This window comes from Carassius carassius, chromosome 36 (genome assembly GCF_963082965.1).
Source record: "Carassius carassius chromosome 36, fCarCar2.1, whole genome shotgun sequence".
NCBI lineage: Eukaryota > Metazoa > Chordata > Actinopteri > Cypriniformes > Cyprinidae > Carassius > Carassius carassius.
The window spans coordinates 14,260,388-14,286,533 of record NC_081790.1 but is presented as its reverse complement, the minus strand read 5'-3'; the positions used below and the strand labels follow the sequence as shown (position 1 = coordinate 14,286,533).

General features: G+C 38.8%; 2 protein-coding genes across 7 annotated transcripts in view; both read left to right on the top strand.

The window, feature by feature from the left end:
• Positions 1–2,488, top strand: part of LOC132117233 (rho GTPase-activating protein 32-like) — a 118,861-nt gene extending 116,373 nt beyond the window's left edge. The window contains exon 7 of the mRNA XM_059526390.1: positions 760–2,488. Within this exon, the coding sequence (XP_059382373.1) occupies positions 760–924 (165 nt within the window). The 3' untranslated portion in view covers positions 925–2,488. The remainder of the gene's footprint in view (positions 1–759) is intronic.
• Positions 2,489–3,365: 877 nt separating this feature from the next.
• Positions 3,366–25,507, top strand: LOC132117231 (rho GTPase-activating protein 32-like). 6 transcript variants are annotated; one of them, XM_059526386.1, is made up of 18 exons: positions 3,366–3,483; positions 3,617–3,739; positions 3,860–3,937; positions 6,486–6,567; positions 8,108–8,158; positions 8,635–8,709; positions 13,181–13,330; positions 16,123–16,225; positions 17,173–17,317; positions 17,887–17,969; positions 18,190–18,297; positions 19,174–19,319; positions 19,401–19,602; positions 19,724–19,869; positions 20,255–20,329; positions 20,424–21,191; positions 21,683–22,272; positions 22,968–25,507. In XM_059526386.1, the coding sequence occupies exons 1-18, from the start codon at positions 3,403–3,405 to the stop codon at positions 25,191–25,193; spliced, it is 5,232 nt and encodes a 1,743-aa protein (XP_059382369.1). In that variant the 5' UTR covers positions 3,366–3,402; the 3' UTR covers positions 25,194–25,507. The 6 variants fall into 6 exon arrangements, with proteins under 6 accessions (XP_059382369.1, XP_059382367.1, XP_059382371.1 ...); XM_059526384.1 differs by having other exon boundaries at positions 19,174–19,602; XM_059526388.1 differs by lacking the exons at positions 8,108–8,158; positions 8,635–8,709.
• Positions 25,508–26,146: the final 639 nt, after the last annotated feature.

Below are 26,146 nucleotides of genomic sequence, written 5' to 3'. Positions count from 1 at the left end.
TATGATTCTTTGATTAATATAATGTTTAAAAGAACAGCATTTATTTGTAATAAAGATCTTTTGTAACAATAAACATTACTTTAATGTTACTTTTTAACAATTTAATGCATCCTTGCTAAATAAAAGTATAAAATTATATATATATAAAAAAAGCAATAAACTATTTCTTTATTGTATTTAGACCACAGATATTTGTGATGTAACAGCTTCCTTTTTATGCAACACTTCTTTTTTTTTAATCATTTGCTTTATATTAGCTGATAAAATCCAGAGCTCCCCTGCTTAAGCTCAGCCATTGTTGTTTTGTGAACACTAAACATATCTTTCTTCTGATGCAGTGTTTTTTCATCTCCTACTGATTGCGTAGTGAACTGGGATTCGCCTCTCTATATATCATTTTTCCCAAACATTCTCTAAATAGAAGACTCTATTTTCTATTTAAAAGTATTAGCGTTTCCTTCAGCAAATGCAAATCTAGCTGTAACTGTAAAAAAACAAAAAAACAAAACAAATACTGTGTGGTCACTGTCCCTCTCATCAATGCTTTGAATGCTGCTTTGTCCAGGATTAAACACACACAGCTGTAATGTGGTTGCTCTGAAGTGGCTGTTGTTCATGGTCATTTTGTTGCTGCACTGGCCAGACAAGGTTTATCCAAGAACAGAGCACTCATATTTACCCTGCAGACCAAACGTCAACACTCTCTAACACTTGCTTGTTTACCTTTTTAAGTTACAGCCCTCTTTTACCACCCCACAGGGACGAAGCTGGATCGTGAGGCGGAGCTATGAAGATTTCCGAGTCCTGGATAAGCATCTCCATCTCTGCATCTATGACCGCCGCTTTTCACAGCTCCCAGAGCTGCCCCGTTTCGACAGCCTGAGGGAGAGAGCAGAGGCAAGGCCCCAAACACTTCTCTTTTAGCACTCCCCTGCGGCCAATGAGATATTTTAGGCTCTTGCCTGTAAACATAGAATGGTCAGACCTTCCATACACAGTGCTTATCTTGCAAGACGCCCCTCTCAGAGCAGCTTTAGATATCTGTGATGAGTGAGTGCTCAGTGAGGCTGGTTAACAGCACCCTTGAGATACCATCAGATGGATATCCCTGTAGTGTTCAAATAAACCTCTTCTCCCTGCTGTGTTGGGCATATCTAGCATTTGTTTCACAGAGTAGTATACTTGAACCATGGCATATTTTCACACTTAAACTGATCTGCTTTGAAGTTTGAGTGGCTGATAATGCCGCCCATTATGTTATGCAGTAATGGAACTCTCCGAGCTGGTAAGTGGAAGCTTCCATGATGCTTTTGTGTGTAATCAGGCGCTTTGAGCTTCCCAATACGAGAAAACATCTTCAAGGTCATATTTCACCTATTGGATTGTGCAGTTTTATTTGTAGAGAGATATTGGTGAAGATGCATCTGAATCTTAAAGGATGAGCTTGGTATTGCAAGCTCTGAGATGATTTTAAAAGGTTAACTGGCTCTGATTTATAGGAACAAACACCTCAAAGGACACACTAATTATGAGGCTTGGCTGTGCATTAAATGTGTGATGTCTCACACAAATGAGCCTCATTAGCACACAAACAAAACATATCAAATAACTGAAGCGAGCGACGGTATCATTAAAGAATGCTGTTCAATTTCTGTTTACCTACATTCTTCATGTTGTTTTCTAGTATAGTCAACACAAGCAGCGTTCCCTTGGATTATAGAGGTGCATGAAGCCATATTGAGCACGAGAGTTCTCACAGCTGTCTGTTCTGTCTTTTTTGACCTAATTATGCTTCCTTTGCAGCCCCTTTTGGCCTTAGTTTTACATTTTGGTGAGTCTGCCAGCATACATCTGGGAAAATAATTGACAGGAGGGTGGATTTTGGGATAAGTTCAGCTGGAACAGATTCCATCAGTGCTCTGTGGATCATGAATGAACTCTTATGGGCTTTCATTGGCGCATTTTAATATCCAGCTCTCTTTTCTCTCATTGACAGGCTGTCCACCAGTCACCAAAACACTTGTCTTTCATATGATATTACATTAACTAATATATATATATACACAGTATGGTATCAGATCCTTTAATTAGAAGGCGGTGACTATAAAGCTTCGTTTAAAAAACATCAATTATTTGAAATAGAAATCTAAAATGTTAAATATTTTTAACTGTCATGTTTGATTGATTTAATGCATACCTTGTGGATAAAAATATTAATTTCTTCACCCAAACATTCTTACTGACCTCAAGTTTTTGAGTGATAGTGTACATTTAGCCATGTTGCGTACATTGTTATTGTTTATATTTGCCCAGTTGGCCTCCAATATCTGTCATATGCAGATAAGCTGTGACTGGAGATAATTATTTAAATAAACATTAATATTTTTACCTTTCTGTAGCAAAGTGCATTAACATTGAATGTTGTTTTCAGCTCATTTAGCTTTTCTGAAAGAGACACATAGAAACCTGAAGTAGTGAGTTCTTTTGTATGGACTTTCCTTGTCTGTATTTACTGTACTACAGATCAATATACAGATTAATATACTTTTAAACAATTTCTGCAGACCAAACTTGGATGTGGAGAGTCACAAACAGAGAGAAAACCTGTTTTTCGCTGCCTAAAAAAAATCCTGTGTAAAGCACACACACACAAAAACTAACTTTCTTCAGAGCCTCTGTAGGCTTGGTGCCGTACCACAATGAAATTATTATAATTTTTTTAAGCTCTTTGTTGATGTGCTGACACCCTCATGTCTCTATTTTCCAAGGATTTTTTTTTAATTATTATTATTACTACTGTATTTTTAGACTGATCGGTATGTAATGGGTTTTAAATAGAAGTTATGTTTTAGAAACCGATGTGTGGTTGAGCTCTTTTATTAGACTGATCTTCTGAAATTTATAAATATAAGACAGCTCCACCTTCTCCTCCTGCTATATTAGTTTTTATGCAAGCCTTGTGTAAGTTTAATCCAAATCATTTTATATCTCAGCATGCAACTGGAGCCCTTTTAAAGTAGCCACAGTCACCAAACATACACTCCAATGAACAATAACCACTATGCTGCAAATAAATGTATACCAAGCTATTTACGGCATATTTCACTGAAAAGACTAGCATATTTTCTGAGTTGTGTACTCAAAATATCCATAGATTTTAATTCTGCATGTTTTATGTCAAAACTCTACACAGTTTCTACACAGAAAGCTCCATTCTCTTTACCTACCCTATTATTATCTAATGAAAAAGTATGTAAACTCCAACCATTCATTCTTAAGTTTATGTGAGCTTTTAACCTCCCTGTAAAAGTGCTCTGTATTTATAGAATTGCCCCCTTGAAAGTTGTCACAATAGCTTTACCCTCCCTGTCTCGCTCTTTCTCCCAACAGGCAGTTTCCCAGATGCTTATGGCTTACCTCTCCCGTTTCTCAGCGATCGCTGATAATAAGATCAACTGTGGGCCAGCCCTCACATGGATGGAGGTACTGATTTGATCACATTTGAGCAGAGATAACTGATTATTCACTTGAATAATCACTGAGGATGAGGGATGTTCACTGAACACATATTCAATGTTGCCATTAGCTGGGGTGTCATATTTATCTCTTTCTTCAGGTTGACAACAAAGGGAATCATCTGCTGGTGCATGAGGAGTCATCCATAAATGTTCCAGCTATCGCAGCGGCCCATGTGATCAAGCGCTACATCGCCCAGGCAGCTGATGAACTGTCATTTGAGGTGACTGGGATAAAAATGAAGACAGATTAATGCAGTATTGAAGATGTGTGATTGTCATACTAATAATGATTATTTTGAGAAGTCTTGATTTATTTCTCTCTCTCCCTCTCTTTTTCTCAGGTGGGGGATATTGTTTCTGTAATAGACATGCCACCCAAAGAGGACACCACCTGGTGGAGAGGAAAACATGGTTTCCAGGTTTGTTCCACGTGATTTAGCCCTCTATTTCAAGTGTACATGGCAGTTTAGAAATTGCAGGTAGAGTGCCCCTGGAGCAACTGACGATTATGTGCTTTCACTGTGATCACAGTAACTCTCCAGTCTTCAATGAGACTTGAACCTGCAAACTACGCCATTTGGCTACAATGGAGGAATTAGAAGTGCTGTTTAAAAATAAAATGAACAATTTAAAAATTCAAAAATAAGAATGTGAATAGGCAAATCTCAAAATTTTTTATATTGAAAAATAAATAGTTTCTTCATGAATTCATGTTTAAAATGACATATTTAAAATTAAACTAATGATTCATTTAAAATAATGCATAATAATTTAATATTTCAAAGTGACAATCAACAAGAGATTGTTTATGTCTAAAAATGTATCAGTATAAAATAATGCATTAATAAAACTTTTTTTCAAATGAACAGACAAATATTAAATTGATTCATGTTTAAAATGACAGTTAAATATTATACTCGAATACATCACTTTTCATATCATCATATAAATTGTATAAAACTGTAGTTAATTGTAACAGAAACAGTTTAAATTAAGTTACACTTTCTAAAAAAAAACAAATTAAAGAATTGCTTTTCTTAATCCATTTGGCAAATGCTTTTGCAAATGTTTTGCCACCACCTACTAAAGTGTCAAAAACAAGCTGTGTCATTTCTTATATTACCAAATATGACTAACAAAATGACTCAGTTGTCAGTGTAAAATATAGTATATGTGTAAAAGAATCCAATCCAGTTTAAAAGATGAGTTTGGCTCATCGTCCACCAATGTGCATGGATGAGACAGCATGGATGAGACAGCATTGCTGTATTTGTTTGGCCCTGTTGGTATTCAGTGCTTTGGCATGTTATATCATTTCTGCATCTCCAGTGAGTCACAGCTAGGGTCTTTGTAGGGAGACCGGTTCATGGTGGCAGATGTATTCTGGATCCATCGGGGAGCAGCCTGACACTGAGCTCTGGCAGCATACAGCTGGGTCAGGTAGCCAGCATCTTACTGCATGGAAAAAGAGTGCTCAGCAATGCCAGCTGTCACCACAAGAATCAGCACACACTGATGTCAGCGGGGATGTTAAGGGTCATAATCAAGCTCTTTTGTAGAAGAGACTGAGCTTTGCTAAAATGTCTGTGTTTGGTCACAAAGTTAAGGTTTTACTAATACACTACACATGGTTAATGTTTTCTGCTAGATTAGCTAGATTAGTTCATGTTGGTGCGTGAGAGACTGATGAACTTTGAATCTTCTTTCAGGTCCTTTAATCTGCAAGTTTATAGGTCAGGTGGCCATAAAATATTTAAGCCTTATGTTATTGTTTCAGAGTTTTTCCTTTGATATGAAACTGGAATGTCACAATTAAGTTTTTTTTTTTTTTTTTTTTTACCCTCCCCATCCCTCATTGTCTTGGCATTAAATCATTATAATTATATATAACAGAAAATTTCAAGGCATGCAAGCATTTGCAATCATGCAAATAGATCAGTTAACGTAATATTTTCAGTGGCAATATAGCAAATATAGCACTGATCCCAACTTCAGTTTACATCCAAGTACAAATCAAGTAAAAAAAAAAAAGTACTAAAAGTTTGGGGACAGTAAGAGATATATGCTTTTATTTTTTTTTAAACCAGGACACATGAAGTTGATCCCAAATGATAGTGAAGACATTTAGAATTTGACAATTTCTATTTCAAATAAGTGTTGTTCTTTTGAACTTTCTATTCATCAGAGAAGGATAAAATAAAGTATCATGATTTCCACAAAAATATTAAGCTGCAAACCTGTTTTCAACTGATAATAATAAAAAATATTTTTGAGCATCAGGTCAGCATATTTGATTGATCTCTGAAAACTAGAGTAATAGCTGCTGAAAATTAAGCTTTGTTGTCGCAAAAGAATGAATTATATTTTTTAAATACATTAAAATATAAAAGTGGAATTTGAAATCTTTATTTAAATGAATGCTATTTTTACTGTATTTTACTGTATTGCTCAAAAAATGTAGCCCTGATGAGATTAAGAGACTAAAAATGCCCCAAAAAGACCCCAAAATTTAAAACGGTGGTGTATATTGTTTTCTCAGATCTTCTAAATGAGTTACAAATCATTCTAGATATGCTGATGCAGCATGAAAGCATATAGATGCCTGTTTTTACTGTGCTGTACTTATCACTCCAGAGGCACACAATATGATCATTATTTAAATGACAATAGGGCTGCATTTTTAGAAACCTTTAGTTGTGATAAAAAAAAGTTAAAATAATCTAGCAGATATTATCACAACTGTCCATAAATATGTTCAGAATTCACTATTTTCATAAGTTTAGCTTGTAAGTTTTGTCTCTTTAAGAATTATTGTAATGCATTAAGTGAGTTATATTGTGTTATGACACAGTAACATGTTATTTTCTGAATGTGACTAAGTGCAGAATGCAGAGTGATATGATGAGCATTGGCATGTCTGTCTCCAGAGAGAGAATAAGCTTTTTAAACCTTCTCTGCTCTTCACAGGTTGGCTTCTTTCCCAGTGAGTGTGTGGAGCTGATAAACGACAAGGTCCCACAGTCTGTTACCAACTCAGTGCCAAAACCAGGTACCACAACATACACACACACACACACACACATACCTCAAATCCTGCTGGGACAGCTCATCAGTTCCTCTGCACATGTCTGTATTAACCATCCTATAACAGCTTACTTCTACTGCAGGGCATTATAAACGGCAGCAACCCAGCAAACATCATCAGGAAACTGAACGCAAGGTCACACTTTCTGTTCATACGTATTCCAATTCCTCCCGAGGCTGCTGGGCCTTTGAAAAGATGCAGGTTTTGGAATCCTAGCTTGTTACTCATGTATTGCTGTGAGAGATTAATCATTTTCAAGAGCGAGAGCGTGGGTTGGAGCAAAATGTATAAGAAGTGACGTGTTGAATCAGCCATGGATTCAGTCTGTGTGCTGTGTGTATTTGAGTGAACTGGAACAGGTGCTGAATGGAGCCTCTGGGTCCTGTTGCATGAATCACAGATCTTCAAACCTCCATGAAGAGAAGACTACAAGCTGCTATTTGAAGTTTTAGAGAAAAGTTTTCGTCCTCGGGAAGGGCAAAGCTGCTTTTTAAGAAAGTGTCACTTCAACAAATTGGGTGTGAGGGGTGTGAGACATGCAAGGATTTCAGATTTCGAAGCACGTCGACAAAACACTGCATGAGAGATTTGTGGTTCACACCCAGTCTGTTCTTTTTTTTTCTCTCCTTCCTCACAAAGGAACCCTTTGACCCTTTTCATTTATTACATTCATAGTTGAACCTGTGTTGCACAGTTGTTTGCTTTCCCTCATTTCACTCCTAATGGTTTGTTGGAGAGTGTGTATGTCCCTTTAATGTACATCACACACTGTGAGACAGAATGGTACAATTGATTCCCTCTATTTACAGAATATCTCACTGGCCGAGCACTAAAATGTCATAAGAAACAACTTGATTAATAGAATCTCAAATGGACTGTTTCTAGCTTTCACAATCCTAACATGAGAAATGCATTTAGTCACATTTGGAGTGGCTGTGGACCATGCGGACTGCTTTAAGAGAGGTCAGTTTACATCATAACTTGGACTAAATAGCCTGCCAAGCCGTCCCGGACTTATCCATCACCTGCAACCATTTCTGTTTCGTTTAAGCCATTTTGTGTATCAAATAAATGCTTATTGGCATCCGCAGAGGGGTGAATCATCATCATCGTGACTCATCGGACTAATCAGAATGCTGGCTTGCAGTGGGTGGGTGGTAGGGCTCTGTGGTACACATCATCTTGTAGGAGTAATATCATTACAGAGAAGCAATGATGTGGCACAGCACAGTGCAATCAGCCCAAAAAAGTGCCCCGGGGCTCTTAGGCGTAATTACAGCAATGCTTTTTACTGTTTCATTATTAAGGCCAATGCAAGAAACAAATGAGGTACATTATTAGCTTTGAGTATGCAGAAGCTTTTTGCTGGGGTTAAGCTCTATGTTTTATTGCTTGTACATGTACTGACTCTGACACTGTATTTGGAATGTATGTTGCGTTGCTTTGCACTTTGCATGCATGTGTGATGTGTTATTTGACTATGCTTCCTCCACTGCTCCCTCAGCATCCCCCTGCTCTGGTCTGCGGCCGGCCTCCTGGAGTCTGTTCCCACCCTGTGCGTGCTGGTATACTCTCCCCAACGCCTCTCTTTTTGCCTTAAAGGGCTAGTTCACTCAGATATAAATAATCTGTCGACATGTGCTCACCTTTGTTGTTCCAAACTCATATGACTACCACACATATATATTTTCTTACTATCATTCTTTTATCACACTTTCTCCCTGCATGCATAAGTTGTCTTTTGGCAGTATCATAAAACTGTTTCTCTTCCCTTTCAGCTTAGAGCATTCTTATCGATGTTAATTTAGTGTTTGTCTTCACGTGCATTTTACAGCACCGTCTTGTTTATTATCATTTATAGCTGCTTCAGAACTGTAGTGAAACTTTACCAATGGCCAGGAAATGTGGAGTAAGGGGGGAAACTCTCCAGAAAGACTGCTAAGCTAATAGAGCTGCATGTGCAGCTGTTGTTCACATGTTCTCTAACTGGGTCCCTCCCTCCCTCTCCCCTTCTCTCCTCCCGGCATTCAGATTTGGAGATGGAGAGTGTAAAGCAGGACAGTGCATGGGCACCCGACCCATTTAATCCCTACAGGCTGAACTCAGGTAGACCAAAATCGTTTATCCATGTACTACGTCTAACACGGACTAACCCTGAACTCTCCTGTGCATCTCGGCACAGTCGCCTGCCGCTCACGGGTGCTCTGAACACTACTGGCAATCTGTTTCTTTAGAATTTAGTTTCACTGGTCTTTCCTAACACCCCGTGTTAACTACATGAAGATTTGATGCAAGCACAACAAATTTAGTCTTTTTTTTTCTTTTTCTTAAAACTCTTCTGGTGTCTCTAGTATGTGACTTTGGCCCTTGTCTTAAAGATTTACCCTGATAGCACTTTCTCTCTCTTTTGACCTGCATTTGAATGCATGTTACAATGTTTTTGCATTTTATTTTATTATAATACTGCCGGATTTTCTCTTTTTGTAAAGATGCATGTTGGGTAGAGACTATATCGGCTGTTGAACAGTATTTAATTGTTCATGCCTATTTTTCCCTACTTTTACATTTCTATTACTTTTGCCATCATTAAATGCTAATTTGATTAATTCATAAGAACATTTTTTTAAGTATACAATTTTAATGCCATTTATCAGTTACCGCCATAATATTTTAATATTGTCCAATGTTTTATATTTCATTGTGCACACTCATTATTCCTGTCATTACATTTAGATGATCTTTGCCATCAATAAACAGGCACTTAAAATGGACCAAAATTAATGTTATTCAAAATGTAAAAATAAAAATAAATTTTCATACTCTGTGCTATAATGTCTAAAATCATGAATCATTTATTTTTTATGTAGAGAAACTATAATAGTGTTTTATTTTCTGTTATTTATTACTTGTCATCCATTACATAAATTCTAGTCTATACTGATAATTGTTTTAATATCATTGCGTCTGTATTTATTTGACTGTCAACACTTCGTGTCTGTATTTGAAATGAAGCTTGTGACGTCAGTTTATGGCACCGTTCCACCACTCTTTCAAGTGCACCAGATAACCCTATTGTCAAGTTATTTTGTAACGCACTCCTGGGCTGATTTACATGACCCTGGTTAGGAAAGGCTATAAAATAATCCCATCTTTGTTCACTGACAGTATGAACTACAGTCTCTCCATGGTGACAGTCTCTGCCTTTGTACAAGCTCAGATAGGCTACAACATACCTCTCTGCTCCCCTGCAGAGCTTTAGCCAAGCAGCAAGCACCTATCAGATGACACAAAATACCTTATGAATCATTCACCTCATTAGGCAAATGCCCCATGTAAATGGTTAACCACATAAATTCCTACCATGCAGGTGGTGTAACCGTGATAAAGGTTGCTGTAATTTTTTATTTACCAAGGTTTTCAAGCATGAATCGAAATATTGTTTGTTATGAAAATGCCTGAAGTATAATCATTTCTTGATCTTGTGCAGACACTTTCACATTCAGACTAAATTGCATTTATTTAATTCCCTTATTCTCAGCTGTAGCAGGTGCTGCTCCAGATGTAGCTCCCTTAGCTCCCTCTCACTTCCTTACTTCCTTGTGGGGCAACAATTGTCTTCCTCTCAGTGGAGTAAAGGGCAGCTGCCTCTGTGAACAAGCCAAGACAGCTGGAAGGAACTGTGAGAGAACGAGAGACAAACTGTATTAGGTTTACATAGCAATATGTGTCCGTTTGTCCTACAGGGAATTGTGTACTTCCTTACTGGTCTGTTCTGAAAACAGAGACATTTATGTGAACTTCCGTTAGCTGTTGGGTTGGAAAAACCAGTTTATTGGTGTTTGTTGTACTCTGACTAAATTCTGACTAACCCTCATAATGGTTTTAGTGTTTTTGTTTTATTATTAGTAGTATTATTAGTATCATTGTATAGACACTACCTTTAGAAAGTTTGGGGTCAGTATGAATAATGCTGTGATTTAGTAACAATGCATTAATGTTCAAAAGTGACAGTAAATACATTTATTTCGACTTTTTGACTTTTATTGTGCATTTAACACCAGCATTACCTTGCAAAACACGTATCTGTGTGTTGTTTGACAGGTTCGCCACAAACCTTTTGCTTTAGAGTGCAGACAAGCTTGTCTTTGTCAGTTCCTTATGGCTGTACCCTGTCAGTCTGGGTTGTAAAAGCTGAATGGGACATGGGCTTGACTAAGAATGGGTTTCTTTAGAAAGAGTGCATTGTTGTTGCCCTGGTGGTGTAGTCGAATGAGTTATATTTATGTTCGTCTGGCTTCTTGCTTTGTTGTAGTTTTACTAAGTTGTATTTAAGCTGTAGCCTAAATAGAACATCACTGGAGACAGCTGTGTTGTACTGCCGTTGTCTTTCAAAGAACATTCATCACTCGATAGAGGATATCTGATAAATGCAACAGCCTGAAGGCTGAAACTGTCGCTCTTTGCTCACGCCCCGATCTCTGCAGTTAGAAGTCAGTGCTGTTGAAAGTTGATATTAGGGGCTGGACAAACTCTGAGAGGAAAGAGCAAAAAAGGAAAGAATGCATGCTGACTATTAGCTTTTACCGGCTGGCAGGGACAGTGAGAGAGAGAGAGAGAGAGTGCGGTCTGTAATGATCCTTCACCGTCGTGTCTCGAGTTCTCTACCGCAGCTGCAGCCCGGCAAACTTAAGAATACTCAAGTACTGTTTTTCTGTCCTATTTTTCATGGATATTTCACATTGAGGTAAGTTACGAAGTTGCAGTTTTAGTCCTAATAAAATTGTTAAACTATCTCAGACTTGTAGGTGCGACTGAAGGGCTTTCTGTATAGATTTGTGTGTGGTTTATTTATTTGTAGTGCTGAAAACAAGAGCCTTTTAGATGTGTGCGCTGTTAATTTGCGATAAATGCATTTTGTCTTTTGTTTTCTAATCACCTTTCTCGTAGATTTTGTATATTCTGATGTGTGTGTGTCATATTTGTGTCTTCTTAAAAAAATTATTTTAGCAAGTCATCGAAAGTCACGTTCCGAGGGGTTGATTAGGAGGGAAAAAAAGAAAACTATGTGTCAGTCACGTTGCACATTAACGTCATCAGTGTTTCCTCAGTGGAGGTAAAGTGTTCTTCAGTAACACACGGTCTTCTTGCCGCTTCTGTGAAGTTCAGCACATGCCCTGTGTTTGGTTTGTTGTGGAGTTCAGAATAAGAGGATCTGTGAAATGTGTGCCAGTTACTTTTTTGGCTCTTGAAAAGTAGAACAGGAAATTCCTACAACGTCTCTTTTAATTATTAACCTCGACTGGATATGAGAGGATTAATTGCATCCAGACCAGCTGCAACCACTTGTTGGAATTTTTTTTTACAACTTTTTTGATGAAAAATTTGTAGGAATTTGCCTTTTTAAAAGGTAAAGATACACAAAGGAGCAGATGAGATCACAGCTGGCAGATGTCCCCATGCCACGTCCACTGTGGTTTCAGCGTGCAAAGAATCACACATCCTTAAAATCACCAGGGAGTTAAACTGTTAAACAACACTGTAATATTTGCAATTATTTTACTGATCATTTTTACTCCATCTCCTGCTAAATCCACCACATGTGCCCACAAACATAAACACAGATGGACCAGTTTGTGGTTTTCGGGAAACCCAGCTGCATTTGTAATAGTTCTGAAATTGTTTCTGGCAACATATTGTTTGCCGATTCATACAGCTTCATTATGCAAACAGTTATTTGGTTTCTAATAGTTAAGCTTGCTAATATTTTATGAGGAGCATCAGAACAATCCAAGTTAAATCAGCAATTACAGGACTCAGGGTTTTCTATCAACTCCAGTGGAATTATTTTGGTGCATTTGTGTGTTCCCATCAAATCCTTGGAATTTCTCTCTTGATACTTTTCCTCTGAATCTTCCAAAAGTTTCTCATGCAAATTCTAGGTCAGGGAGCATGATGGTTAGTGTCATGGTGCAATAACAACACAAGCTGCTCCAGAGACCAAACAGCTTGAGACGTCCTTCCTGCTTGGCCTCCTTCAAAAATGAAATGAAAGGAAACATTTATTACTTTCATGAAGACTTTCTCAGATGTTGTATGTCAACCACTCATCTTCAGGCTTTTTTCTTCCAATGCTGAGATCAGATTAAACTTGTAAAGTCATTCATTGTTGATTTATATGCTACTGTACTTGCCTCTGTAACAGTTGCATTGATCCACAGAGAATAAAGTGGTTTGCTTTTTCCCTCAGAGGAATTTTGGGTGAATTAATAATTCTGCTCGGTTGACGAAACAGCCCTTTGTGATCTGGGTTATTCAAGCAACTCTTCCAAGTGAGGATTTGGGAAATTCTTTCAGTAAAGGAACAGGGTTAATGCCTAAACCCATTCCTACAAAACCAAGTGCCTTTGCTTTTTTAGTTCATAAGATCTCGGCTGAAATGATGTGGCTGGCAATGACCTGTTGGTAAACCAGATTTTCTTGGAGTCATTTGTTGTTGTGCTGCTTGTGATTCACAGTGCAGTTTTCCCTAATGTGAAAATATTATTTAAATTTGCATGTCTTTATTTTTATCTTCCAGTGTCCAAGAAACACGGGAAACTGATCACTTTTCTGCGCACATTCATGAAGTCCAGGCCAACCAAGCAGAAGCTGAAGCAAAGAGGTATCCTCAGGGAGAGGGTGTTTGGCTGTGACCTAGGAGAACATCTCCTCAACTCCGGCCATGACGGTAAGTTTTGCCCCCTTCTGGTCCTACTCAAACTGACGCTCATGCTCCAGACAGTGCTTGACACGAATGTGACACAGTGTGGGTGGGCTGGAAAGCATAGCTAACCCCCCTCCTCTAGAATCACCCATGGATCTGGCTGCATAGGTTGTCATGGCATCTGATTGGCTTAAAGCGGTCTAAAGGTCAGGAGGAAAGGAATGGTTAGGGGGCTGTGTCTGGAGATTTCTTCCCCATTGATTCAAAGCTCCCTGGCAGCCTTCAGCATTTGCTACATTTGTTTGACTTCAAATCCTCCCTGAGCCATTGCCTGCCCTTAAAATCAAAGCCGTGTCCTTTTCAAAGGGGATCCACGCAACTTGATATGACTGCTCGACCATTACATTTAAAAGGAGGTGGAAAAAAAACATTGCTTTTATTAAATGTTTCAGAATGGACATTCTTTCCCTCAGGAGCAAGTATCCTCAAAGCAGAAATTCCTGGTATTCTTTAAAAATGTCTTTCTACAAAAGGTCATCCATTGTAGTTGGTTAGATAGATGATAAAGTTTAGGTTTACTACCTAGACCTGAACCTTTCGCTCCCTTCACTGTCCTCTCCCACCCATGAGCACACTCAGCTTTAATGTGTTTGTAAAACGGGGAATGGCAGAACGTGTACTCTCCGTTTTAGATGCTCTGATCAGAGGAATGTGACATGACACGGCTAAACACTTTGTTCAAGTAGAGAGTCATTAATATGTTTCAGTCATATTAACATAAAGCTCTGCAGACCTCCCTGCAATGCACTTATACTCTTGGACAGTATTTCGCTGGGGAATAAAACGCATTAATCCAGTTTTTCTCTTTCCTAGTTGGTGCCATAAGGATTTCGGCCTATGAAGTAATTTGTTGTATTTTTCAAAGTATTGAAAGGGCTTCAAAAAGTACTGCTGACCAAATTGAGCCAGTAGTTTTATTGTTGCCCTGTTGATGTTTCCACTGGCTCCACTGCAGTAGGATACTGCATTTTGGCAAAAAAAATTATTCCATTCAAAAGATTTTAAGAAAATAATCATTTTAGTCAGCCAAGATGTATTAAATTGGATCAGAAGTGAAAGTAAAGACATTTATAATGTAAACAGTTATTGAAAAATATTGAATATTTAAAAAATATAAAAATAAATAAGCAGCTCAATTATTTTAAGCATCGATAATAAGAAATAGAGTAATGACTACTCAAAATTCAACTGTGCCGTCACATGAAAATGTTGACATTTTTGTGACACTGGACCACAAAATCAGTCATAAGGGTTCTTTTTTTTGTTTACCGTATTTTCCGCACTATAAGGCGCACCGGAATATAAGGCGCACCTTCAATGAATGGCCTATTTCAGAACTGTTTTCATATGTAGGGCGCACTGGATTATAAGGCGCATAGAATAGAAGATACTGCAGTCAAACGTTTGACTGGGTTTGCGTTATGCATCCACTAGATGGAGCTGTGCTAAAGGGAATGTCAACAAAACAGTCAGATAAAGACACCCTGAGCGCCTTGTGGGAGTCCCCAACAACAGGTTCAAAAAACATTTATTTTTACCTTACTTGCTCAGCGACTCATTTTTCCAAACCCCTCCTTTATGTGACACTAATCTGCAGTGATTGGTCGGATTGGTCTCATTTTCATTACATCATGCCTGTAATGCCTGATAAAGTTTGTGAGCACAATGCTGTTTTGTGTACAGTTACCAGGGAAACCAGTATTTTTACAGCCCCAAAAGCGGCACCTAGTGGCAAAGAATGAATTAGCATTTTCTCTCAGACCAAAATGAAAATATGAGCTTAGAGCTGTGTTACACACTGCATGAAAACTAATTTTCAAACATCCATAATTGTGGCACTTTAAATTGAGATTCATACCTCATCTGAAAGCTGAATAAATAAGCTTTCCAAAAAAATCTAAATATTTTAATTTTTTTCAAAAACCTTACTGTCCCCAAACATTTGAATGGTACTGTATTTGTTTTATTGTTGTCTTTACGGCAATTTACTAGGTTTGCATAAACAACTGGAAAATATTCAGCTATAATTTACCTCAATGATAGTTGTGCATTTATAAACACTTGCAGAAAAAAAAGATTGATATGTTTGTCATTTTCAAAATATTCTGACCGATGCTTCCAAGAATGTTACAAATCATTCTCAGTTTTGACAGTTTATCTGTGTTTCCCAGCTAAAAAGCTTTAGCTTGAAGACGTGAAGAATGTATTAATGGTCTTATAGGGCAAGTGACGGCTCTTTTAACTGGCCTGAAACACACTCGCAGTGACCACAGGCCATTCTTACTGTGAAGCGCTGATTGAATGATTTTTGAGATGGCTTATAGACAAAACTTTGTTGCATTTTTGAGGATTTTGTGCTTCAGACAGCTATGTCAGGAATGTTGTTGAATAGCTGCCTCTGAGAGACTTGGACTCACTAATCTGCAGAAGAAATTTTGTCAAGACTAGAGGCCATTTAGGGTTGTCTGTGACTATGATTCCTCTGGGTGAAACATCGCAAGGTCACGTTGGAGGTCTGGAGTTTGTCTAATTCAACTGGAGCAAATGTGAAGCTATAAACTCTGCCCTACAGAAGAGCAGGACTTGCTATCTGACGATCGGCTTGTCTCCGGCAGTTGTTGATGTTATTTATAGCTTATAAAATCTTAAATTTACTGCACTAAGAATCTGGCATTCTATTCCATTGGCATTTTGACAAGTCTCACACTTTACGTGCCAAAAAGGATGCTCCAGTAACATTTTGTCTAAACCTCTAGTCCCCCAGGTACTCAAGAGCTGCACCGAGTTCATTGAGAAGCACGGAGTGGTTGATGGAATGTACCGTCTCTCTGGGATTGCCTCCAACATTCAGAAGCTGCGGTAGGACATAAACACACTCCCCTAATTGCTAGAAGCAGAGATAGGGATTTATCATACCGCTTGAGAAACTCTGAATGCAGTGGCTGAATATTAAGCTGCTGCTAATTACATTTCATAATGGGAATGTTTGTATTCATGAATACAGGAGGAAATGAGTACACCAGAGTGATTAGATGGGGGTTTATTATCGGTTACAGGACAAGTTGACTTGTTTGCTTGGCCGATTAACAAGTTTTCTCTCCCCCTTGAGTTCCTACATATAGATTTGTCAATGGGTAAATGTAAAACTATAAAGCTATAATAAATATTTTTAGCAATTTAATGTTTTACTTGTGTAAATTGTTAAATATCATACTATCATTCCAGTATGTGGTCGGTCTGATTTTCTTTTCTTTTTTCTTTTCTTTTTTTTTACGTTTTTGAAAGAAATTTCTAATTCTCTCAAAGGATGCAATGGTTTGATATAAAATACTGTAAAAACAGTAATATTGCAAATTATTATCATTATTACAATTTAAAACCGTCGTTTTCCATTTTTCATGTTCAAATATAATTCATTGCTGTTAAGGAAGATCTGAGTTTTCAGCAGCAGTTGATTCATTGTCACTTGATTCTTAAGAAATCATTCTAATACGCTGATTCGGCACTCAAGAAACATTTCCTGTTTTATTGTTGAAAACATGTTCTGCTTAATATTTTGGTGGATGCTTTGACATTTTTTTTCATGATTCTTTGATGAATAGGAAGTTCAAAATAATAGCATTTATTTGTAACATTGTAAGTGTATTTACTGTGACTTAGATTTGGAAACTGATGTTTGTTATGAATTCCTTCAAATTTTGATATTCAAAGATAATGTTAATCAAAATTTACTTAAATGTAGGTTTTAAGCCCACCACATTGTCTTCGATTGTGTATCAAGTCTAAAACACTTTCTTTCTCTCTAGGCATGAATTTGACTCTGAACAGATCCCAGATCTAACAAAAGATGTTTACATTCAAGACATACACTGCGTTGGCTCCCTGTGCAAGCTTTACTTTCGAGAGCTTCCCAACCCACTTCTCACCTACCAGCTGTATGAAAAATTCTCGGTAAGCATTTATCCCAGAATGACAGGCCTTTAAAGAGCCTTTTCTCAAACTCACACACTCTTTGTCATACAAATAGCTCCAGCTGAGAACACCTATTACACTGAACAAGCAGCCCATACTTATGATATCAAAACCTTTTTAGTTCTTGGTGCGATAATAAATGTGGGTCTCTTATTTGAGACTGGCAAAACAGCACAGGAGTCATTGAAGGCTTGAGGCTATTCGTTCTATTGATTGCTTTTAATGAGTATACATGTAGTATAAATGAATTGCTTGTCTCTTAAGAGCCCAGCTTCACAAGGGGTTCATCTGCATGCTATACAAAGCAGTGACATTTACAGCATCTGGAGATAAATCGCTGCAAATGAAAACGGCTAGAGTAAAGAGTGCATCAGTGTTTTCAGGTTGCTATGGAAGCAGTGAAACTATAATGCACATGAAATGCGATTGACCATGTGCTTTTGTCCACTCAGCAGTATAGTGTGAACATGGGTTTGAGAGTGTTTTTGTTAGTTTGAGCTGCTCTAGATGCAGTGACCCTGATTTACACCCGCTCTTCTCCTTTTTAGGAGGCTGTGTCAGCAGCCACAGACGAGGAGAGGCTGATCAAAATACATGATGTCATTCAGCAGCTGCCGCCTCCGCACTATAGGTTTGTAAATGACCACAGTGCCCTCTGATGGTTGCTAGAGGACTTGCAGTTCTCTTTTCTATTAATACTATTTATATTACTAATGCAGTCCAAGTACATTATGCCTGAGGAATATAGAGGCTGTTATTATGACATTGTTCACTTAAATTAGTGTGATTTTTACTTGGCGTCTAATTTGAATGCATCTGTACTTTTAACATTAATTTTGCTTCTCTTGTAGGACTCTTGAGTTTCTTATGAGGCATCTTTCACACTTGGCAACCTTCAGCTATGTAACCAACATGCATACGAAGAATTTGGCCATCGTTTGGGCCCCCAACTTATTGAGGTAAGATCCCTGCATGATGCAGCTGTAATGTAAGTGAAAACAGAAACTAATGGATCAAATTTTACTTGAAAATTGTAACAAAAACTGTAGTTAGTAACATCATAAAAATGTCAAATTAAAGTAAATCATTTTAAAATATCATCAAAATTAAATGTTTTATTTGCTTACCTGCATGTCATGTGACTATTAACCAGTTAGAGAACATGCAAATATGATACCTAATTATTAAAATATATATTTTAAAATATTAGGGGTACTTTAATATTTTACTGGAAAGAGTTTGGGAATTCTTGCATTACATGTAAATAAGAAATTATGTGGATTTGTTCAAATTAATGCTTTTAAAAGACAGAAGCCTTCCAAAACAAAGTAATAAAGTATTAGATAACCCTCGGAGTGAAAATTCAAATAAGAATGAATGTGCTCATCAGCAGTTGATGTAATGTTTACTTAAAACTGAAATGATTTTTGTTAATCCTGTGGTCAAATGCTGTGTGGCTGACTGCAAAACCTGAAGATTTTTTGACTGTATGTAAGTGTTAGACTATTGAAAAAAAATATGTAAAGGAGGAAAAAGATGAATTAGGGAGAATCAATAAATTGACTAATGTGAACAATATATAATCAATAAAAAGTATTTTAAAATGTAATTTCTAATTACAAGTATTCAGTTTATGGAATCTGATTTCATAATCCAGATTACTTGTAACCAGTTACTATCCAGGGGTGAGTTTCCAAAAAGCAACTACAACCATAGGTAGCTAACAAACAAACAATGCTTTTGGGAAATGCATCCCAGCTGTTTAATTTTAAAACTATGAATATAAAAACCTAGTATTCATAACTAATCTTGGATTTTTGTTCCCAACTAAAAAGGTCAAAGCAAATAGAATCAGCTTGCTTCAGCGGCACAGCAGCCTTCATGGAGGTGCGAATACAGTCTGTTGTGGTGGAGTTTATTCTCAACCATGTGGATGTTCTCTTCAGCCCCAAACTGAGCTCACTCATACGAGAGGGAACAGGTAAGCAATATGGACAGATTTCAACATATTTTAAATTACTTGCACTTCTATATATTCATCACAGATTTTTTGTCTTTGTAGGACACAACTCTTTGTCTCGGCCTAAATCTTTGCTGGTACCCTCTCCATCCACAAAGCTGCTAACACTAGAAGAGGCACAGGCACGTACTCAGGCCCAGATCAACTCACCCATCACTGCAGACAGCAAGTACATCGAGGTGGGAGAGGGTCCTGCAGCCTTACAGGGAAAATTCCACACGGTCATTGAATTCCCTACTGAGAGGTATAAAGCGAGTTTTAAAATGTTGTCATTTTTTTATGCTGTCATAAAGAAACCAATTATGTGCCTGTTATTCTCAAAGTAATACATTTTGTACATTTATTTATTTATTTATTTCTCCTAGGAAAAGACAGCCAATAAAGTCTAAAAAGTCTCCAGTTGGCAGTTGGCGGTCTTTTTTCAACTTGGGCAAGTCTTCCTCAATGTCTAAAAGAAAACTACACCGCAATCCCAGTGAACCAAACGAACTCAAAGCCATGGCATTGGCTGGTTAGTGTTGTTCCATTTTGTCATCTTTAAATGATAGATAGTAATTAACACAAAATTAACCCAGTGGTTAATCAGGCCTTGTATCATGTGGAAGTGGTTTATTTTGCAGTAATGACCAGCTGATTGTATATTACCCTGCTAATTACTTTTGTATTTACTGAATAAATAAATAAATGGACATGAAATATCGATGTTAGTTTAAATGATTTTATTATGTGAGAGCAGAGACTGCAGAGTATTTCTGAGAGACAACAACAATATCTGACCACAGATCAATTTGACAACAGACCAATCAGATCAAATATTTTAGAACTCTAAATTCTAAACTGTTTGGGTTTGTATAAGTGATTTATTATAACTTATCTGTTGCTGCATATTTGTTTAGGAGGAAGAGGAGACACCGGTACTCTTCGGTCTGCCAAAAGTGAGGAGTCTCTCACCTCTTTACATAACGTTGAAGGTAACAGACTCTTAAAGCTCTAAAAAAAGCTCATCCTCAACTTGTAAACCAGCCATTGTGAAATTTAGACACTTCTGCTTTTCCTTTAACACAGGAGAGTCTAAGGTGTACAGGCCACGCAGACCTCGCTCCAGCAGCGATGCTCTCTCTGCTTCCTTCAATGGTGGCCTGCTGGATAGCAGACAACATTGTAACTCATATGACAACCTGGGCCAAGGGGACAGTGATGGGGATGATGGACCAATCTCTGTGCCTGCTCTCATCTCCCCGCCACGTTCCGCTGACGATGTGGACCTGAGCCCCCCCGACATTGGCATGGCCTCTTTAGACTTTGACCCCATGTCTTTCCAGTGTAGCCTTCCTCTGGCAGAGACTTCCATTTTCTCACTTGACACAGATGAAAACAGTCTGAAGAGGAGCCCGGGCAGTGCCAGTGGCTCAGAGCCAGTCTCGCCAGTCAGAGCTAAAGTTACGAGTCATTCTGTGTCTCCAGACCACAGTCCAGCCTTAGAGGATAGAAATAAACTGCCCCCTGCATCTTTCTCAGAGAAAGCACCAGTTCAATCCCATGAGAGCAGTGAGAAGTCAGCTGTTGTGACTCCTCTAAGCATCTCTGATTCGGCTGCATCCATAAGGAAAGCACCAGAGAGCACTGTACTTCAGCCCTCTTCCCCTCCATCTCCACTCGACTCTCCTGCAAAATTGAGCTCTCTGTCAAGATCCACCGATCTGCCCCTGAGTGAAGCCATTCAACAAGAGCTTCTTTCTAAAGCTGCTACCTTTGAGAGTAAAGAGAGTAAAGGCATATCAAGCATTGAATGTTCACAGCCAAAACAGGTCACCTGCTCTCAAGATCAGCCAGGTAAGCTGAACTGAAATACAGGGATATGGTAGCTTAAATCCATAATGCCTCTTGAGGAGTCATTGACAGTTTTATCCTACATTAGTTTAATTCTCCTCTTCTAGAATGAGAATGTTTTTAATTCCTGTTTTAAAATTAATTTTTAACATTTTAACAGCTGTCCTGCTATATCAGTTTATAAAAGAGAGTACATTGAACAATAGATTTTGAATTTTTCTTTTTTTATTATTATTGTATTGTAAACACAGTCATTAACACTGATGCCACTGTGATATGAACCTCCAAGGTATGCTGGGCTTCATAAGAGAATTATTTGATTTTTCAGGTTTAATTCATCAGGCTTTTACCAGTAGCGCTTTGCATGAGCACCCTAAATGTAGAGAAATCTGTCCACAATCTGTAGAAATTTAACATTTCCCCTATCTTACCTTCTCATGAATATTAGCCTGCTTTCTCCTTGTTTGAGTTCCCTCTGTTTTATCCATCCATAGGAGCCGTAGCTCTGGACTCGCCAAAGGGCAATGTCCCTGTCAGCTCTGTGCCCCTCATACCTCCCCCTCCCCCACCAAAGAACGCTGCCCGCATGCTTGCTCTAGCTTTAGCTGAATCTGCCCAGCAGGCCTCTATTCTCTCTCAGAGGCAATCCTCTGGACCCCCTACACCAGTGTCCCCCGTTAAGCCACAAGAGTTTCTGGAGACCATGGACTGGCCTCCTCCTCTTTCCTTGCCATCACAGCCATCCCTGGAGGAAGCTGCAGTCGAAGCATCAAAGAGATCTGCTCCTATGTCTTCACCACCCTCCACCCCAACTGAAAAGTTAAACTGCTCTGTCAGTCTGCACCTCAACACAGCTGAGAGCGGGAAACCATCCAGCATTTCATGCAATAGCCAGGATGTTATCTCTCCAGAGACCCCAAGCCACAGTGCTATGCCTATTCAAGTTTCCCAAACACAAAAAAGCCCAGAAAGGCAGCAGCCAGCTGTGGGCCAGACGCCTGTGAGCACAGACAAAACCACTACCACAATCACCACACCAGCTATCAGCAGTAAGGATACTGTCATTCAGCAACCCAGCTCTGAGGCAAGTAGTGGCATATGCAGGGATGTCAGTAGCACTAGAACTTAAGTGCCAAAGCTGAACATTAAGTAATGTTATAAATAAAGCTGTTAAACGATTAATCGCGATTAATCACACCTAAAATAAATGTTTTTGTTTACATAATGAGTGTGAACTGTGTATATTTATTATGTCTACTGTATATAGATACAAACACATGCATGTGTATATTTAAGAACAATGTTTATATATTATATACATTTATATATAATATAAATATATAAATGTATATACATGTAAATATTTTCAAAATATATACAGTTTATATATACATAATAAACACAGTACACATACATATATCGCGTAACAAAAACTTTTATTTTGAATGAGATTAATCACGATTAATCATTTGAGCCAAATATTCACCACTGTAAATTCAAAATTACAAAATCATGTTAAGCATTAGTGCTACTAGTTCTTAGGTCAAAAGCTGCCTGCCATTGTTTTTGTTTAATTTGTTAGTATTTATGTGAACTTTTAGAGTGCATGTTTTTGCATGTTGTGTGATTATTTTAACTTTTCACATTGTAACAAAATTTGTATCAAAATTTTTCAGTCTTTAATCTGGTAATGATATCAATAATTTAAATTACAGCGCATGTAAATAAAAAAGGGAAATATAAGAAACCTAACAGTGTTTGTTTGGGCTTAATCCCTAGATCCATATGACTGAAATGGTTATACCACCAAAACCCATAAAGATGCCAGATCAGCCAATTGCAATTCTCCAGCCTCAGCCACAAATACAGACTCAACCTCATGCAGCCATTCGGTCTCAGCCTCAAGTTCAGTCTCATTCTCAGTCACAAGCACAGCCGCAGTTTCAGCCTAAATCTCAGCCCAATGCTAGAGTTGCACCAACCCCTGCAGCACCTCTTGAACCTGTGGAAAAACCATGGGAAGCCATAAAGCCTGTCCATCCAAAAGCAGATTGTGTTCCTCAACACCATACTCAGGGAGTGACACCGCCAACACCCCCAGTTCGTTCTATTGAAAGTAAATTAGCAATGGCTGCTCTCTGCAACACTGAGACTGGAAACCCCGCCAACTTACATGCCATCTTAGAAGCATCAATGAAAGGCTCAGTGGAGGAGACTCCCCCGCAATCTCATCCATCTCACCGTAGGGCTTCCACTCACCAGTCAGGTTACATTTACCACTCAAAAGGGGATCCTGCCCTACTGGAGCCCACCACAGAGGCGTATTACCATCAGCGGGTATCCCCTTCAGGTCAGGCTACGATGGCATACCATTACAGACCAGAAAGTGTTCCACCACACGTTTCTTATGTGTCGAAATCAGAGCCACAGATCTCCTATAGAGGCCCCGGTGATGGCCGATACAATACGATTGGACCTAGGTCCTACCACCAGTCTATCAAATCACATGGCCCTCTGAGAAGTGAATACATTTCTCCAGGCTCACTGCACCACTCCCATGGCTACAACCAATTAGATGGACCAACCGTGTACCCAACAATCCGCAGGGTCCACTCCCTACATGTGCCTCCTACCGCTATCCGCTCAACGCCAGTCACCAGAACCGAGGTTCCACCAGATGATGAGTTATTTTACTACCAGCGCCCAGTCTACCACTGCAAGTCTCACCAACCAGCCTCTCAAGCTGACTACCACGTCACACAACTACAGCCTTATTTTGAGAATGGAAGAGTTCAGTACCGCTATAGCCCCTACTCTGGCTCTCATGTTCTGGATGCCCCTTTCTACGATGTGGACCATTACGGTACGATCCGCTTACGGCATGTCCATTCCTTTAGCGGTCGGGATAGTGCCCCTCTCCTTCGGTCTGCAGCCAAATCTGGAGCCTACCACTACCTTTCAAGGCATTTCATTCCTTTAAAGGAGCATGGCTTCGTAAGCAGAGACATACCTCCTTACGGTGGTTCAAAAGGGAGTGTTTACTTTGCATGGGATCCAGACGAAGCAGAGAGGCTTCGCATGCACTCTATCCGCAGGGAAAGCCGTGCGAGACAAAAGGTGAAGGGTTCTGTTATGTCTCAGTATGACAACATAGGACCCTACATGCCAATGGATATAGACATGTTACACATGCGCAGCAAATCAGATTCCGGCAAAACTGTATTGATGGCAGCTGAGAGCAAGGAAGCCAGATATAATATCAATCCTGGATCTCAGCATGCTTCCATGCACTTGATCTCCGATCCAGATGTCCTGATGTATATGGAAACAGAGAAGCACTGTCAAGGAAATGGGATGGGGGATAAGACCACCAAACAAGGCAGCTCCAGGACCTACTCGTCCATCCATTCACATCAATCGCAACTTCCACCACGAAGCCTGCAGCACTTACCAGAGGGTGGCTATCATGACCTGAAGTTTGAACCTGGGGAAAAGCAACCGAGCAGTAAACATTGGCAGGAACACTCTGAGAGCAGGACCGCCCAACCTCGTTACGAAAGGTCAGATTTGGATCGCCACATATGCAGGGTTAAAGCCACGAGCAGTGCCAGTGAAGATGAACAAGCAGTTCCTGTGAAGCCAGCTCCTCCACCCAAGCCAGAGAGATCCCATAGCGTTAGAGAACGACAGCATTACAACCAATCCAGTCTTCCCTCACATCTACCAGACAATTCAGACCATAGTGGATCCTACTCTCATCAGTCACAAGCACAAAGTCAAAGTAACATCACTTTTCAGTCACACTATGACAACCTGGATGACTACCATCCGGTACCTCAGTCCCAAACCTCACTATCAAATCCGGGTGGTTCCAGCTCCTATCACAGCCCTGGTTTCTCAACTCCACATAGTAATCTTGCATACTCCACTGCATTGGGACAGGGCGCCTTCATACAGGCTGAGCTTTCAGTGCGGAGGCCAGAGACAGAGATTAATGCTGAGTAAACAGGCATTTAATGACAAATAAGATTATTGTAGGTATCAATAATTCACTTCCAAGTTTAGCATCCTCTGCGGGACAGTGGACTGCCTTCTGACTGTTAACATTCAGTTTTCTTTTTTTTTCTTTTTTATGTACAAAGAAATGTAAAAGACTTTTTACTGAACTGAATGTACCATAATTTCATCAGTTGTTTAAACATTGTGACATGGAAATATAACTTGTTATATGCTGTAGATATCCTGTGAATTTGACAAATGGTACATGAACCATAACCAGATGAGTTATGTGTATCTGAGAAGAACTACTGGATATAAGGGATTCTTTTTGTTCTGTTTTATTAATTTGAAAAGGTCTGGGACTGGGTATAAATGAAGTGTAAAGGTTTGCATTTTAGAAATGCATGTAATCTACATTTTACAGAACAGTTCTGTGTACCTTGATATATTTGTGTATTGTGTACTTTCTGGATGTTACAGTAACAGTGGAAGGGAAGCCCTGTTTAAGTCATCCTACCTTTATTTTACACAACTAGGTGGTACATGAAATTCTTAATATTCTGCCTTCGGTTGGGGGCCCAAAATGTGCATCTTTTCCATTTTGTCCAAACTGTGCCATTACTATTATGTATGATACGGTTTCATCACAAGCAACTGGATTTCTTTCTTCATTCGAAAACTTGAACTCTGCTTGGATTGGCTCCTGTTTGTTGTTGGAGGGACAAAACAATGTATGCAGATTATGATGGCAGAAGAAGGTAAGAGTGCCAGTGTGAAGTGACTCATTTCTTGTCCCCCTTTCAGGGAATTGTGGTACTGACAGAGTTTTTGATACATTTAATGATTAAAATATGTTTCTGACTGATTTTAGACCAGCACCTTACTTACATTTTTATAACGAGCTGCATTACTAAATTTCACATAGATCCATAAACTTTAAATAAGGGGAACCACTTACA